The 13,065-nt window shown below is 51.3% G+C and overlaps 1 protein-coding gene across 2 annotated transcripts in view; it reads left to right on the top strand.

The window, feature by feature from the left end:
- MCC (MCC regulator of WNT signaling pathway) overlaps positions 1 to 13,065 on the top strand; it is a gene marked incomplete at both ends in the record, with an annotated part of 445,755 nt that overhangs the window by 419,424 nt on the left and 13,266 nt on the right. For both annotated transcript variants that reach the window (XM_079702132.1, XM_079702131.1), the window contains 3 exons: positions 933 to 1,167; positions 4,676 to 4,882; positions 9,295 to 9,395. In XM_079702132.1, coding sequence (XP_079558258.1) covers positions 933 to 1,167; positions 4,676 to 4,882; positions 9,295 to 9,395 — 543 coding nt within the window. The remainder of the gene's footprint in view (positions 1 to 932; positions 1,168 to 4,675; positions 4,883 to 9,294; positions 9,396 to 13,065) is intronic.

The following is a 13,065-nucleotide window of genomic DNA, read 5'->3' as shown; positions in this document are numbered from 1 at the left end:
CCTACAACCGTCTTGAGCACCAAGCCTCAGTTTTCCTGTGGTTCTCACCCTTCCATGGTACTCTGGAACCCACAGAAACTTCCATGGACCACCACATTCCCGGGGTTCAGCCCTAGGTGCTCCTCAGAACTGCCAGCCCCTGCTTGGTCACCATTCAGCATGGGTGGCCAGGGGCCCCTTGGACCAGCCTGAGTCCCTGTGGTGGACTTTATACTCAGCCATGATACAGAGGAACAGCTCTGGAGGCCCGGGGGCACCCTGCTTTCTAAAGTTGTGGCAATATTACACACACAGAGGGTCCCCCATCACTACCACTCCTTCCAGCTGCCACCCCCAGGGGACTGCTGTCAGCAGTCTGGGATGTGTGTGTGCACAATGCATATGTGTACACACACACACACACACACAAACAATCTGTAGGTCATGCCATAGGTATTTTGTTCTTCACCTTGCTTTGTTCCCTTAACATATCCCTTTTTTTAAGTCCTATGCATATATACACCTATTTTTATGAAATATTTTTCATCCTATTTCCTCACTCAAACTCTCTCCACCATTGCCATAATTATTCCTGTAATGTCCACATCATGTCCTTCTTTTTGATATGTACTGTAATTCACTAAACTTTGCATTCCGTGAAACGTCTTTGTACATATGTATCTTGTTACTTCTATGGAATCATTTCCTTAGACTTCACTTCTAGGGTCCACACCTTGTCTTAAAGGGTGTAAACATTTTCTGATATTCTTCATACTCATTTCTCTCCCAAAAGGTGGTATCAATTTACTGTGCCATGAAGAATGCTTTCTTTGTTGTTGTTTTTGGATTACCATCTAAATACTGTTGGAGAGGGGAGGATGTGGAGAAGAATGAGGGAAAAAAGACCTGTTGGCAGCGACTGGAAGTGCGATGGGTTTTCTTTGTCTTCTCAGCACAACCAGCTCCACAGCCAGTAGCTGCGACACGGAGTTTACTAAGGAAGACGAGCAGAGGCTGAAGGATTACATCCAGCAGCTCAGGAATGACAGGGCCGCCGTCAAGCTGACCATGCTGGAGCTGGAAAGCATCCACATCGATCCTCTCAGCTACGACGTCAAGCCCCGGGGAGACAGCCAGCGGCTAGACCTCGAAAACGCGGTGCTGATGCAGGAGCTGATGGCCATGAAGGTATCCGCATGGGGGGCTCTTCTCAGGCCCGGGTCCCGTTCACTCCTCTGTCACCAGGAGGAAATATGAAAAGGCCTCTCGGAAGTGGTCAGCCCATCTGTGGTCAGCCGCCTCTCCCCTGGAGGACAGGCAGGGCCTCATGTGTAGACAGGGATGGTTTCAGTACGTCTGGGGGTCACTTGAGCTGGATGTGTTCCTAGAGAGGTGAGCTGAGCACTGGAGAAACCTCAGGGGGTCCCAGGCCAGAATGGAACACCTTGTCTCCAAGAGAAGCCAGGAGAGACCTCTGCAGGGCAGGTGGGGAGCAGCCTCTGTCCGCGTGAAAAGAGCCCTGGTCTCCAGAATGCTTGCAGGTGCTTCCCGGGTTGATGCTGACGTTAAGGTGAGGCGGGGAGAACAGGGCGAGGCCAGTTGCGGCATTCGGACAAGAGCCCTGGTTTCCTGACCCCCTTGTCCCTTTGGTGTTGTGTGGAACATCGGTAACCCTCACCCCTGTCACCCTCCGGGGTGACTTGCTCAGCACGTCCCTGCCTTCGGTGGCTGCTCGAGCTGGACTCTGGGTGAAGCCTGGGAGGACTTTGGGCCGTGGCAGCAGATTCAGGTCAGATATTGGCCTCACCGTCTCAGCTCAGACCCTCACTTGACTCCTGCTAGGGAATCCTCATGCGACGTTGGCTGATGTCCCCTCTCACTGCCCAGGAGCCGGGCATTGTGTCCATAACCGCAGTACCTTTTCCCCTCTCTGTGGGCCTTTGCACCCTGTGGCATGAACTGTGAAGCTGCCTTTCCATTACTTCTTCCAAACATCATGTTTCCTTTGGCCAAAGACTCCAGATTTCTTTTATATTCAGGCCAATATGTTGTGCGACAAATTCAGTGTTATTTTGGCCAGGAGAGAGATTTTTGGTGAAATAAAAGCTCTAATATTCCCTTTGCTACTTGCAAATAAAATGTATACACATCAGAGAAATTTTCCAAAAAAATAGGAATTATAGAAAGCTGGAAGAGAAATAACCCATCATATCGTGACCCAGGGGCAGCCATTGGGTTCCCTCACTAGGAGTTTTTGCAGAAAAACATCAGAGTCACCTCCCTTCCCTGTATGTCCCTAACGGTATGTTCAAGGATGTGTGCTTGCCCACACCAAATCCATTGCTGCAGATTTTGTCGGATTTCACCATTTGGTTCTAGGCTACAACTGCTGAGAGACTCGAGTTTCCTGGCTTTTTTCACTTCTTGTACTTGGTCTTCAGTAAACAGCTTTTGATTTCTAGATGATTGACTTGGCTCCTTCTCAAAACCACTCTTCTTTTTTGAACATCCTATCCTTTCATTGTGACTCCTCTTCCTCTTCCTCTTTAATTGCTTTAAATATTTATTTTCTGTCTTCTCCCTTGTGACTTCTGGTTCTTTAAGTGCCGATTCTACCTCACCGTGACTCACTTCTGTTTTCTCTTCGTGTGTGTGTGTGTTGGGGGGAGAACGTGGGTGCCAGCTCCTCCTTGGTGGAGGTTGTGTCTTCCGTGGGGTCCCGCGGGTCCTGGGTGGAGATGTCCCTGTAAATGGTTGTGTCCTTAGATCTGTTGGGGCCCGTGGGTTTCAGAGGTTTAGGGCTACTTTTTGCCATATTTTTGGCTGAGGATTCCTGTAGCATATCTACACATGCCTCATGCCTACGTGATTCCTCAGAAGAGGCTCTTCTTTCTTCTCCCACCCAAAGCCTGAGTGATGACACGTTTCCTCGCCACATCCTCGCCACAGGGAGGAAGTCTTCTCGTCTCCTCTCGAGGCGGCACTTGGAGAGTCCTGGCTCCTGTGGTGGGGGGGGGTGGTCTCAGTCCTGGCTGTCTGCCCTGCCCTTGCATAGGTGCTAAAAGCCCAGGGCCTGGGGCCTCCCTGCCTGCCTGATGCCTCAGGTGGCTGGCGCTGTGGCCACCTTGCCTTTCCTCTTGGGTGGAGTGCCTGCTTTGTTTCTGGCACCCATGGATTCATCTTTACTTCTTTCAAGCTTGTGTCTGTATGGTTGTTCTGGGTATGACTGTCCACGTTAGCTCAGGATGCAGTGCTGTCAGAACCTTCAGAATCCGGCTCCTGATGGCAAAAGATGAGAAGATTCAGTGTATGGAAACACCTTTCATCCTGGTTCTATGTCATTGTTAGGAAAGGTTTGGCGTCTTCTTTTCAGTGGTCGCTCGGCTCGGCACATGGCCTTCTCCATGGCTAACGCCCCCAGCCCTGAGTATGACTGGCCGTGGTGGGTACCCTCTAGGTGTTTCCCCATGTTGGAGGTGAGAACATCTACTCTCCAGGTCTGGCTTACCCAGGAGAGCACAGCAGGCCTGTGGCTTGTCACCTCAGAGGAGGGTCACTTCGGGGTGACCTTGGTGAATCCCTCTCAAGGCAGTGCCTCAGTGTTATGAAGTAAGATGATAAAGATAGCTGGGGAGACAGACCGGGTGGACATGGGGTGGTGGACTTGCCGTCCAGCAGAGGTGAGGGACAAGAGTCGTGCGTGGGCTCACCTTGAAAGCGGGGCAGGGGAGGGGGAGTATAGCTTAGTGGTTACCTGGGCTCTGAGCCAGACGTCCTGGGTTCAAACTCGGGCTCCACAGTTTACCCAGTAATTGTGGGCTGAGCTGGTGGATTTCCCTCTGCATGCCTCAGTTTCCCTTCCATGAATGGAAATACTCATAATACCTACCTCAGGTTGGGAGGATTAAGTGAGGTACTTAGTGTAAACATTTAAGACAGTGTTGCATGCTCAATAAATGCTGGTGATTACCACTGTTGCCCGGCTCTGGTCCCAGTACAGCACGGTCCCATTTGGGAGTCACTTCTTTCTCTCCATAGCAAACTCTGATTTGGCTTCTTTAAGATACTTGAAGAAGTTACCTGAGGAGTAGTCACCCGGGAAGGGCTCTGTTTCGATTCATTTCGTTTGGGGCCTAAAGTAGAGAAGAGCTGGGGGCAGTATCATTGCTCTGCACGCTTCCCAGCTGCCTGGCACAGCTCAGGGCCCCAGACTGCCATCAGGGGTGATTACATATGTGGATTGGTGCTATGGAAAATGGAAAAGGAAATGGGAATTGGAAGGGACCTAATCAGACCCAGCCTAATATGAATGACCCTTTTACAACCTCTTTGATGAAGGTTGGCCTCTGCCTGCCAGAAAACTGGTTTCTGTCTTGGCTGATGTGACCACTGGGGACGTGGGCGTGGGGTATTCCAGTTGTTAGAGAGGTTTTCCTTATAGTGAGCCAAGGTCTGCTTGCCCGTAACTTCTACCCATTGATCTCAGTTCCGGTGCCTGGTGACAAGCGCATGGTTTGGTGCACGAGTCCGTCCTTTAAGATGTGCGAAGACGGCCATCTAGTCTCCTCAGGGTCGTGTTCTCCCCAGCTGCCTAGTGATCCCTCCCTCCGGGCTGTGGGTGGTAGCTACAGACCCCCTTCCCCCGCCCAGCCCTGCTCTCACCCTGTGGGCGCCTCGTGCGCTCTGTGCTCCGCAGGAGGAGATGGCGGAGTTGAAGGCCCAGCTGTACCTCCTGGAGAAGGAGAAGAAGGCCCTGGAGCTGAAGCTGAGCACGCGGGAGGCCCAGGAGCAGGCCTACCTCGTGCACATCGAGCACCTGAAGTCCGAGGTGGAGGAGCTGAAGGAGCAGCGCACGCGGTCCCTCAGCTCCACCAGCAGCGGCGGCAAGGACAAGGCCGGCAAGGTAGGGGCACAGGGACCCTGGGGCTCGGGCCTCGCCGCCTGCCCAGGTCCCGCCAGCCACCGCCACCCACCACCCTGCTGCCTCAGCTTCCTTATTTGCATAGGAGCCGAAAGCCATTCTAGAAATTCGAAAGAAGGGGACATTTTGCGGGCAAAGAACCAAATCCACAGTTTGAAAAAATCTCACTTTTATGGACAGTTAAAATTCCATACAATTCAACTGTTACATACAGTTGAAGCATTTTCACAGATCACGGTCTGATCCAGGGAGCGATCTATGCAGTGGTCCAGGAGTCTGATACTGGTTCCACCTCTTCCTTCTATCCCGTGTCACACAGTGACCATCGTTGGTTGATCACTCTGGGCCCGATCATTGCATGTATCATCTCCCTTAAGTCTCACGACTCTCAGGAAGGAAGAGTTATCCCCATTTACATGAGGATAATGAGGTTTAAAAGAACTGAGGGGGTCTCAACAGCTCGTGAATGGCAGAATCAAGATTTAGCCCCAGTTTGGCTGATGGCCACTCCTCCTCTCGTCTGTTTCCTCCTCGACTTCCAAGAGGTGGGAGGCCGGAAGCACCATGAGTCAGAGAAGGAGGAAGGCGAGCCCCGCATTACCCAGAGGATATCACAGAGAGTGGGCTATCGATGATGTCATCTTGCAAACTCACACTTTCATTAGCCCACAAGTCTTTTTTTCTAGAATCCAAGCTCATTCCATCAGCCTCTATCTCAGAGTGATTCCAGATACTGCACTGGAGAAAAAAACAGTCCAGAGTTTAAAGAAAGATATCCCTCGCCCCAGGGTGCTGGAATTCTGTGCGTCGGATTTTCTGTTGCTAACAAACGCCAGCTTCTCCTGACCCCGCTTTGTCTCAGGCCCAGGACTTGTGGGCCTACGCTGACTTGCTGGTCTAATGAGTGGCCCCTTACAGCCCAGATGCAGTGATGTCTTCACGAGAGTAGTGTACCTGCGAAGAAAGCACCTTGATGATACTGTGTGGCAGTGAAGAAACAGCTAAAACAGCCAAGAACTGACACGTGCTCCACAGAGGCCACAGCTACCCTTTGCCTGCCTCTCACCTGCAAGGGCACCAAGGGAGTCCATAGCCATGGTACCCAGCTGGGCCACTTTCCTGAGGCCCCAGCTGCTTCTCAGTCATCCATTCATGTGATGGATGTGATTTGGTCCAGGCAAGATGCTGGAGGCTCTTCCAGGAGTTTAGATTGCCCTGGAGTGGGCAAATAGATGATCACAACACAGGGACACAATGGTCTTGGGTGCAAGGATCAATGCCCGGCACGAGGGGAGGCCACAGGCCAGACCCACGATCCAGATTTGGAGATTCAGGACAGGTTTCCTGAACTGAGAGCCAGTGGAGAGTGGGTGCTAGCCTGAGGAAGAGGGCCAGGACGGACCAGGAAGTCCACCCTAGGCCAATGGAATGGCAAGGGCAAAACCTGGAGGGAGGAGGAATCCATACGCTGGCTGGGGAGACCAGCTGGCTGTGCCGTCCTGAGGATGGGGAGGAATCGCTGAGGGGTTTTTGCAGGGGGTGAGGTGACACAGTCTGAGCTTTGGAAATGTCACCATGTGGGTGCACCCTGAAACCACGTGCCCGGTGCTTGGGGAGTCTGATCATGGTGAGCAGCAGCCTCTGCAGGGCTGTTTCACACGGGAGGATCTGGGGCTCTGTTCTGTGCCAACAGCTTCAGAATCTTTGCTCAGCCTTTTGAGTTTGTTAGCAGTCACTTTGGGACAGAGCCTGAGAGAGCCCCAGCGTTCATGCGTGCGCCCTTAGGGAGTGGTGCAAACGGACTGCTCAGGCTCTTGCCAGAGGCCCAGGGACTGAGCATCCCCCTGGTTCTTAGTATTTATTTCGACTGGGGGAAGCTCTGTGTTTCGTGGAATGGCTTCAAAGAACAGAAATCTCTTTGATGGTAAAGGCCAGATGATTTATTTTTTTTTATTTTCTTACATTAGGGTAAGGAGCTTTATTAGAGTGCTCTGTGTTGTTCAGGTAATGAAATTAGAGGAAGCTGTTTATTTTGCCTTTTAAAAGTTATATCCAGGGCTTCCCTGGTCACGCAGTGGTTAAGAATCCACCTGCCAATGCAGGGGACACGGGTTCGAGCCCTGGTCCAGGAAGATCCCACATGCTGCGGAGCAACTAAGCCCGCACACCCCAACTACTGAGCCTGCGCTCTAGATCCCGTGAGCCACAGCTCCTGAGCCCGCGTGCCACAACTACTGAAGCCCGCACGCCTAGAGCCCGTGCTCTGCAACAAGAGAAGCCACCGCAATGAGAAGCCCGCGCACTGTAACGAAGAGTAGCCCCCGCTCACCGCAACTAGAGAAAGCCCACACGCAGCAACGAAGACCCAATGCAGCCAAAAATAAAATAAATAAATTTATTTTTTTTAAATGTTAGATCCAAGGCTTCCCTGGTGGCACAGTGGTTGAGAGTCCGCCTGCTGATGCAGGGGATGCAGGTTTGTGCCCCAGTCCGGGAAGATCCCACATGCCGTGGAGTGGCTGGGCCCGTGAGCCATGGCCGCTGAGCCTGCGTGTCCGGAGCCTGTGCTCCGCAACGGGAGAGGCCACAGCAGTGAGAGGCCCGCATAGTGCAAAAAAAAAAAAAAAAAAAAAAGTTAGATTCATTTACTGTATCAATAATACCTCCCTTCTGGGCTATTCATTTGGTCTTACTTGTTGGCAGATGAGGCAAGCAGTCTGGAGCAGAGGCTGGTATACTGTTAACATTTTAGGATTTTGGGGTCATGTGGACTCTGCTGCAACTACGTAACTTTGCCGTTGCGGAATGGTACTGTGAAGGCAGAGACAATACAGACACAAAGGCACATGGCTGTGTTCTAACACTTTATTTATGGACGCTGAAATTTGAATTTCATATGATTTCTATACATCACAAAATATTCCTTAGAATTTTTTTTCCATGATTTTAAAAACAAAAACAATTCTTGCCCTGTGGGCCTTTTATAAAAACAGGTGGCAGGCCAGATTGGGGTCTAGAACATCCACTCTCGCTTCTGAGGCGGGGGGCTGTCATGCTTGGTTTAAAACTTCCCTCCAGCCAACAAGCTGAGTCCCAGATCTTGCCCACGTGATACTAGGTTTTTTCACTTCTTGTCTGTGTGCAACAGAGATTACCAGACGTGTTCAGTGAAGGGCACTGGGTGAGACAAAGCTGTCCCTTGTCCTTAAGAAGTCTTATGAAATGTTAACCCCGAGGGGAGTCGCTGTATACACTAGAAGAGGGTGTTGGACTCTGGGGAGACTCCAAGGCTAGTGGATGGGGGCTCCGGTCTGCAGGTCGCCAGGCGGAGAGGAGGGAGGGAAAGCAGAGCTGGAGGAGCACGGGGGTGGGGGGAGTTCAGGTGCTGCGGGCTCCTCCAGAGGAGCCCCGTGTGGTGGCGTTTCTGTGCCAGTGGGCTGAGGGGACCCAGTGCCCCCTGTCATCTGGATTTCTAGAGCCAGGTTCATACTTAATGGAAGCACTCATTCCATCATGATACAGCCTTCTGTTTACATTCTGTCTCAGTATAACAGATCACGGGCTTTTTATTCTCAAGCCTGGGCTGTAGTCAGCCCTCTGTAAATGTCTGCTGAGCAAATTATCAGGTGAGCGCCGTCCCCTGTGCTTATTTCACAGCACAGCAGCTGCCCTCTGTCTAAATGCAGAGAAGGCAGAGCGCTCGGAGGGGTGTGAGCATTGCTTTGTGAATCGTCCTAACTCCATTTAGGATTTAGGCATTCTGGCTCTTATGTTTCCTCATCTGTAAAAGGGGAGGATTTGGTTTAGGTGGTGTCAAAGCTCCTGTCTGATGCTAAGGCACATCTTCTGTGAATGTGTGCTTCTGTTGTCCTCCTCCTTTCCTGGGTCTTCTAGATGATTACACTGAACCCAGTAAAGCCCCTAACTCTAGGGAAGATTGGTTCTCTCCCCAGGGGACGCGGGATGAAGGGAGGGACGACCCAAGGATACTCACATGTGTTTCCCACTTTTATGAGCTACCAGAGGCTTAACCCAGTGGTGAGGGGCACTGACCTGGCATCAGTTGGCATCCTGGTTCCACCGTGTCCCTGCTGGTGACCTGGGGCAGTGTAACTTCCCTGTGCCCTAGTTTTTCTCCTTGGCAAAGAGGGGATAATGACAGTATCTGCCTCAGAGGATCGTCACGATGATCAGATAAGAGAACATGTGTGGAGAGGGCTCAGCCCAGTGCGCGGCTCCCTGTGAGGGCTCGGAGCGCAGGGCAGCCGGCGGCAGACGTCGAGGGGACGTCGAGGGGCGGAGCTGCCGCCGCCGCCGCCCGTCACCTCCCGCGTCTGCCTCCGGGTGCCCTCGGCTTGGCTCGAGACCTGACCCGGCTGTGTTTGCGTCCTCAGGAGTCTGCGGACGCTGCCTCCCCAGCTCTGTCTCTGGCTGAACTGAGGACGGCGTGCAGCGACAGCGAGCTGGCCGCGGAGTTCGCCAACGCCATCCGTCGGTAAGCGCCCTGCTCACAGCCCCGCCGGGCAGTTTATTCCAGGAGTGACGGCTGGGTGCCAGGTTCTCCCCGTGTGCTCCTCGTGGAGCATTACAGGCTGCCTGGGAAGGAGGAGGCGCCCATACGGGCTTCTTTGGCCCAGACCTGGAGGCCAGAAAGGGGAATGACGGGGAGAATATATACAGTCATTTCACCTGCAGGTAGAAGAGGCCTCTTTCTGTACTTTTGGTTGTGGTGTGGCATTGGCTAGAATCTCAGGACTGTGTTAAATGGTGAGGAACAAATCAGGCATCTTTTCATATCACTGGGATGGAATATTGCAAGTAAATTTTGTTGGATCTTTAGGGAATTTTTAACAATTTCTTTGGCTGCTTTATACATGTATCGTATTTCTCAAATATAAAGGTAATTAAGTTAACTGAAGGAAAAAAAAACAGGCATCTTTATCTTGTTTCTAGCTTCAGTGAGAATGCCTCCCTCCGCATCTCTGGCTCTTTCCAATCAGACGGTCTCATTGTTGATTCACTGCTGGACGTTTTTCCTCTATTGCGGCTGTTTCTTTCCCTCTCTTCTTTCTCTCTGGATCTGTCTTCCATATTCCTAACTTTTCATACTCTCGCCACCCTTCTGCACTCCGTTCTAGAGGAGGGCTGTCCAGTCGAAAGGTAATGCAAACCATGCCTGATGTCCTAAATGTTCTAGGAACCACATTTAAAAAGTAAAAAGAAACAGGTACAGTCCACTTTAACAACGTATTTCATTTCACTCATTGTATCCAATATATCATTTCAAAATATAAATCGATATTTTTAAAAGATATTAATGAGATATCTTATTTTCTTCTAATTTTTTTTTTTTTTTTTTTTACTAAATGTTCAAAATCTACTGTAAATCTAGTAAATTTACACTTACAGCACATCTCAGATTCAAACCAGTCAACATTTCCAGTGCTCAGTAGCTCACGTGGCCATGAATGCCCGATCGGATAGTGCAGTTCTGGGGAGGTTCTGCAGCTTTGTTTCCCAGCTCACTCATTTATTCCTTAGCTAGAGCCATCATGGTGTTTGGATGCTGTGTTGAGTTTATTTTGTTGATGAAACTTATCATCTCTTGTGTCATGATATGATATCTTCTTGCATCTCTCTGAGGATATTTATTATACTTATTCTAAAATGTTATTTTGTCTACTGTATTAACTTTCCTCACATGTGAGTTTTTAAGGTTGAGTTTTGTGACTCTTTCTTGGCTTTGGCTCACAAGCTTGCCTTCTGGGCTTTCTATTCCTCCCGGCTGACAACTGGTCTCTAGGCCGCATATCTGACCCAAGCGTCTGGTCCCCTCCGGTTCTAATGGCCAGCACCTCTCACTGAAGCACCTCTGAATCCCTTTCTTCCTTTTTTAGCAGCTTGCTTCTGTGTGCATTTTGAGTTGTGGTTTCCTTTTTCAAGAAGAATAAAAATCTGCCTTTCCTTTTTTATGATTCCTGATGGTTTCTGGCAGACGAAGAGCACTCCTTAGTTTCCATCGTGCTTGAGGGGATTTGGGGTAGGAGGGGAAGGCTACAGTGTGTGCTCAGGCTGCAGTCTTGGTCCAGCCAGGGCTGTTTATCTTATAGTGTAGCCTCCAGGCTAAGGGTGGATTGCAGGCTGCCATGTGGGGAACCTCACTACCCTCCTGATTTACTCACTGCCACTTTTTGTCTTTCCTTCCAAGCTGTAATAGCTCAGTTTTTACATTGCCAGTGCCTCTGGCCATGTGGTTAAATGGTAATCGCTTTGCTTGAGGCAGGAAGAGAGAAGTTGCACAGAAAATGCCCTCAGCTAATCCTAATGACGTGATTGCGCCAGAAATTCGGGATGCAAACCACCCCCTGCTGCCAACAGGGAGCCATTTGGATATTGTATCTGTAAGCTAAGCCCCTGCATTTTTCCAGTTCCCCGAACCTCAGAGGCCTTGCTGGCACAAGCAGGATGCAGGTTCTGCTGACTAAGCATAAAGGGATTTCATTTGTTCTGTCAGTCACAATGGATTTCCAATAGCCAGCCCTAAGTTGCTTAGCATGGATTTCTAATCAAGCCCCAGATACATGGAGCCAAGAAAGAACCCACAGGGCTACAGGAAAAAGGAAAATAACATAATTATACTGTAAATATAGCTTAGAAAGTGGAATCGTCATTTCATGAGGATATATAATACAGACACCTAAAGGCTGAGGTTTGGGGATGTTTTTATTTTTAAAAATCCAGTGGAGACTACCACCTTCTTTGAAGGTATTAAATCACCGCCACACTAGTGGTTGAGTCAGTTGAGGGAACCTTCCCAGAATTTTCAGACATATTCCTACCTTGGAAAAGGATGGTTCTCAATACCAAAGCTGTGGGCCAGGGGAACCAGACTGAGAAGAGCGAGTGTGGAGAGGGGGATGGAGCAGAGGCTAGGCATGGTCTTTTCTGGAGGAGAGCCCCTAGGCAGGTGCCTTGTGACATTCCAGTCACTGGTCCTAGGTTCCTGCCCTGTCCCAGCCTAGTCTCCGCAACACCTAGCAGGGCTGCAGCCTCGGTGGGGCCCCTGCCCTGCAACCCTGCTCTCTCGGTGTGTCTGCTCCCAACCTTCTTCTGTTTGGAGCAAAACCAGGCCTCCGTGCAGTCACACATTTACCGGCTACCTCCCATCTGGTCTGATTTCATTCCCTCCACTTCCATGGACGTTTATTGGCTCCGGGGTTGCCCTAAAACCCCATCTGGATGACCAGGTTTTCCAGTCTTGCACATGAGGTTTTTCTTTATCAGGGCACCTTGTCTTTGCCGTCGTCTGCATAGGCTGCGTGCTACAAAACCCTTCTCCATCCCAGATCCCTCTCCTGCTCGTTGTCCTAGTAAAATTTAACTGAACCACCCAAGAAGTAAACTATACAAATGCGGTTAAGGAGAGGGAATTTTCAGAAATGAGTTTTCTTTGGACTTAACGCGGTATTCGTGTAGCGTGCCTTCGGGAGCCGAGCACAGCTGAGCAGGCTGTTCCATCTTCGCCATGCTTAGAAAGCAGTGAGGGGCAGGTGGTGGTCTCCATATGATGCGGGAAGAGGCAGGGGCGGGGGTGGGGGGTGGGGAGAGACCAGCACTGCAAGGCCCAGCGGTTTCCCAAGGTCACACAGTGAGGCAGCGGGGAAATCGCAGGCCCCGCCCCCCGCGTCTCTGCCGGACCCCCGCGTGCTGGCAGAGGTTTGCTTACAGGTGAGTGTGAGCTGAGCCCGCTCGTGTGGGCTCACCTACACCTGGACCCGGCGTAGTGTGCGTGGCCTGGGCGGACGGGAATCCCTGTGCTCCTGGTACACAGCCGCCCATCTGTCCACCGAAGGCTGAGGGCACGTGAAGTGCTGGTGGTGAGGGCGGACTTCCTCAGACGCACAGAGCGCAGGTCGTTGCGGTTCAAAGGTAAGGATGCTGTGCCCCTCAGTGCTGAGGGACAGGGAGGAATCAGGAAAGGGCTGTGACGTGGTGAGCAGCAGCATGTAGCATCACCTCAGATGCTTCCACACCCCTGTCCCTGGGCCCCAAGGCAGGGCAGGACCAGCTCCAGCTCCCACCCAGGCACCGCAGAGGTCGGCCGCCCTGTCCCTGCAGGAGGCTGTGCTCATTTAGTCACAGGCCCGCCAGGGGCTCTGCTGAGA

The sequence above is a fragment of the Hyperoodon ampullatus genome (assembly GCF_949752795.1).
Source record: "Hyperoodon ampullatus genome assembly, chromosome: 4".
NCBI lineage: Eukaryota > Metazoa > Chordata > Mammalia > Artiodactyla > Ziphiidae > Hyperoodon > Hyperoodon ampullatus.
This window is presented reverse-complemented; position numbering and strand designations above follow the sequence as displayed.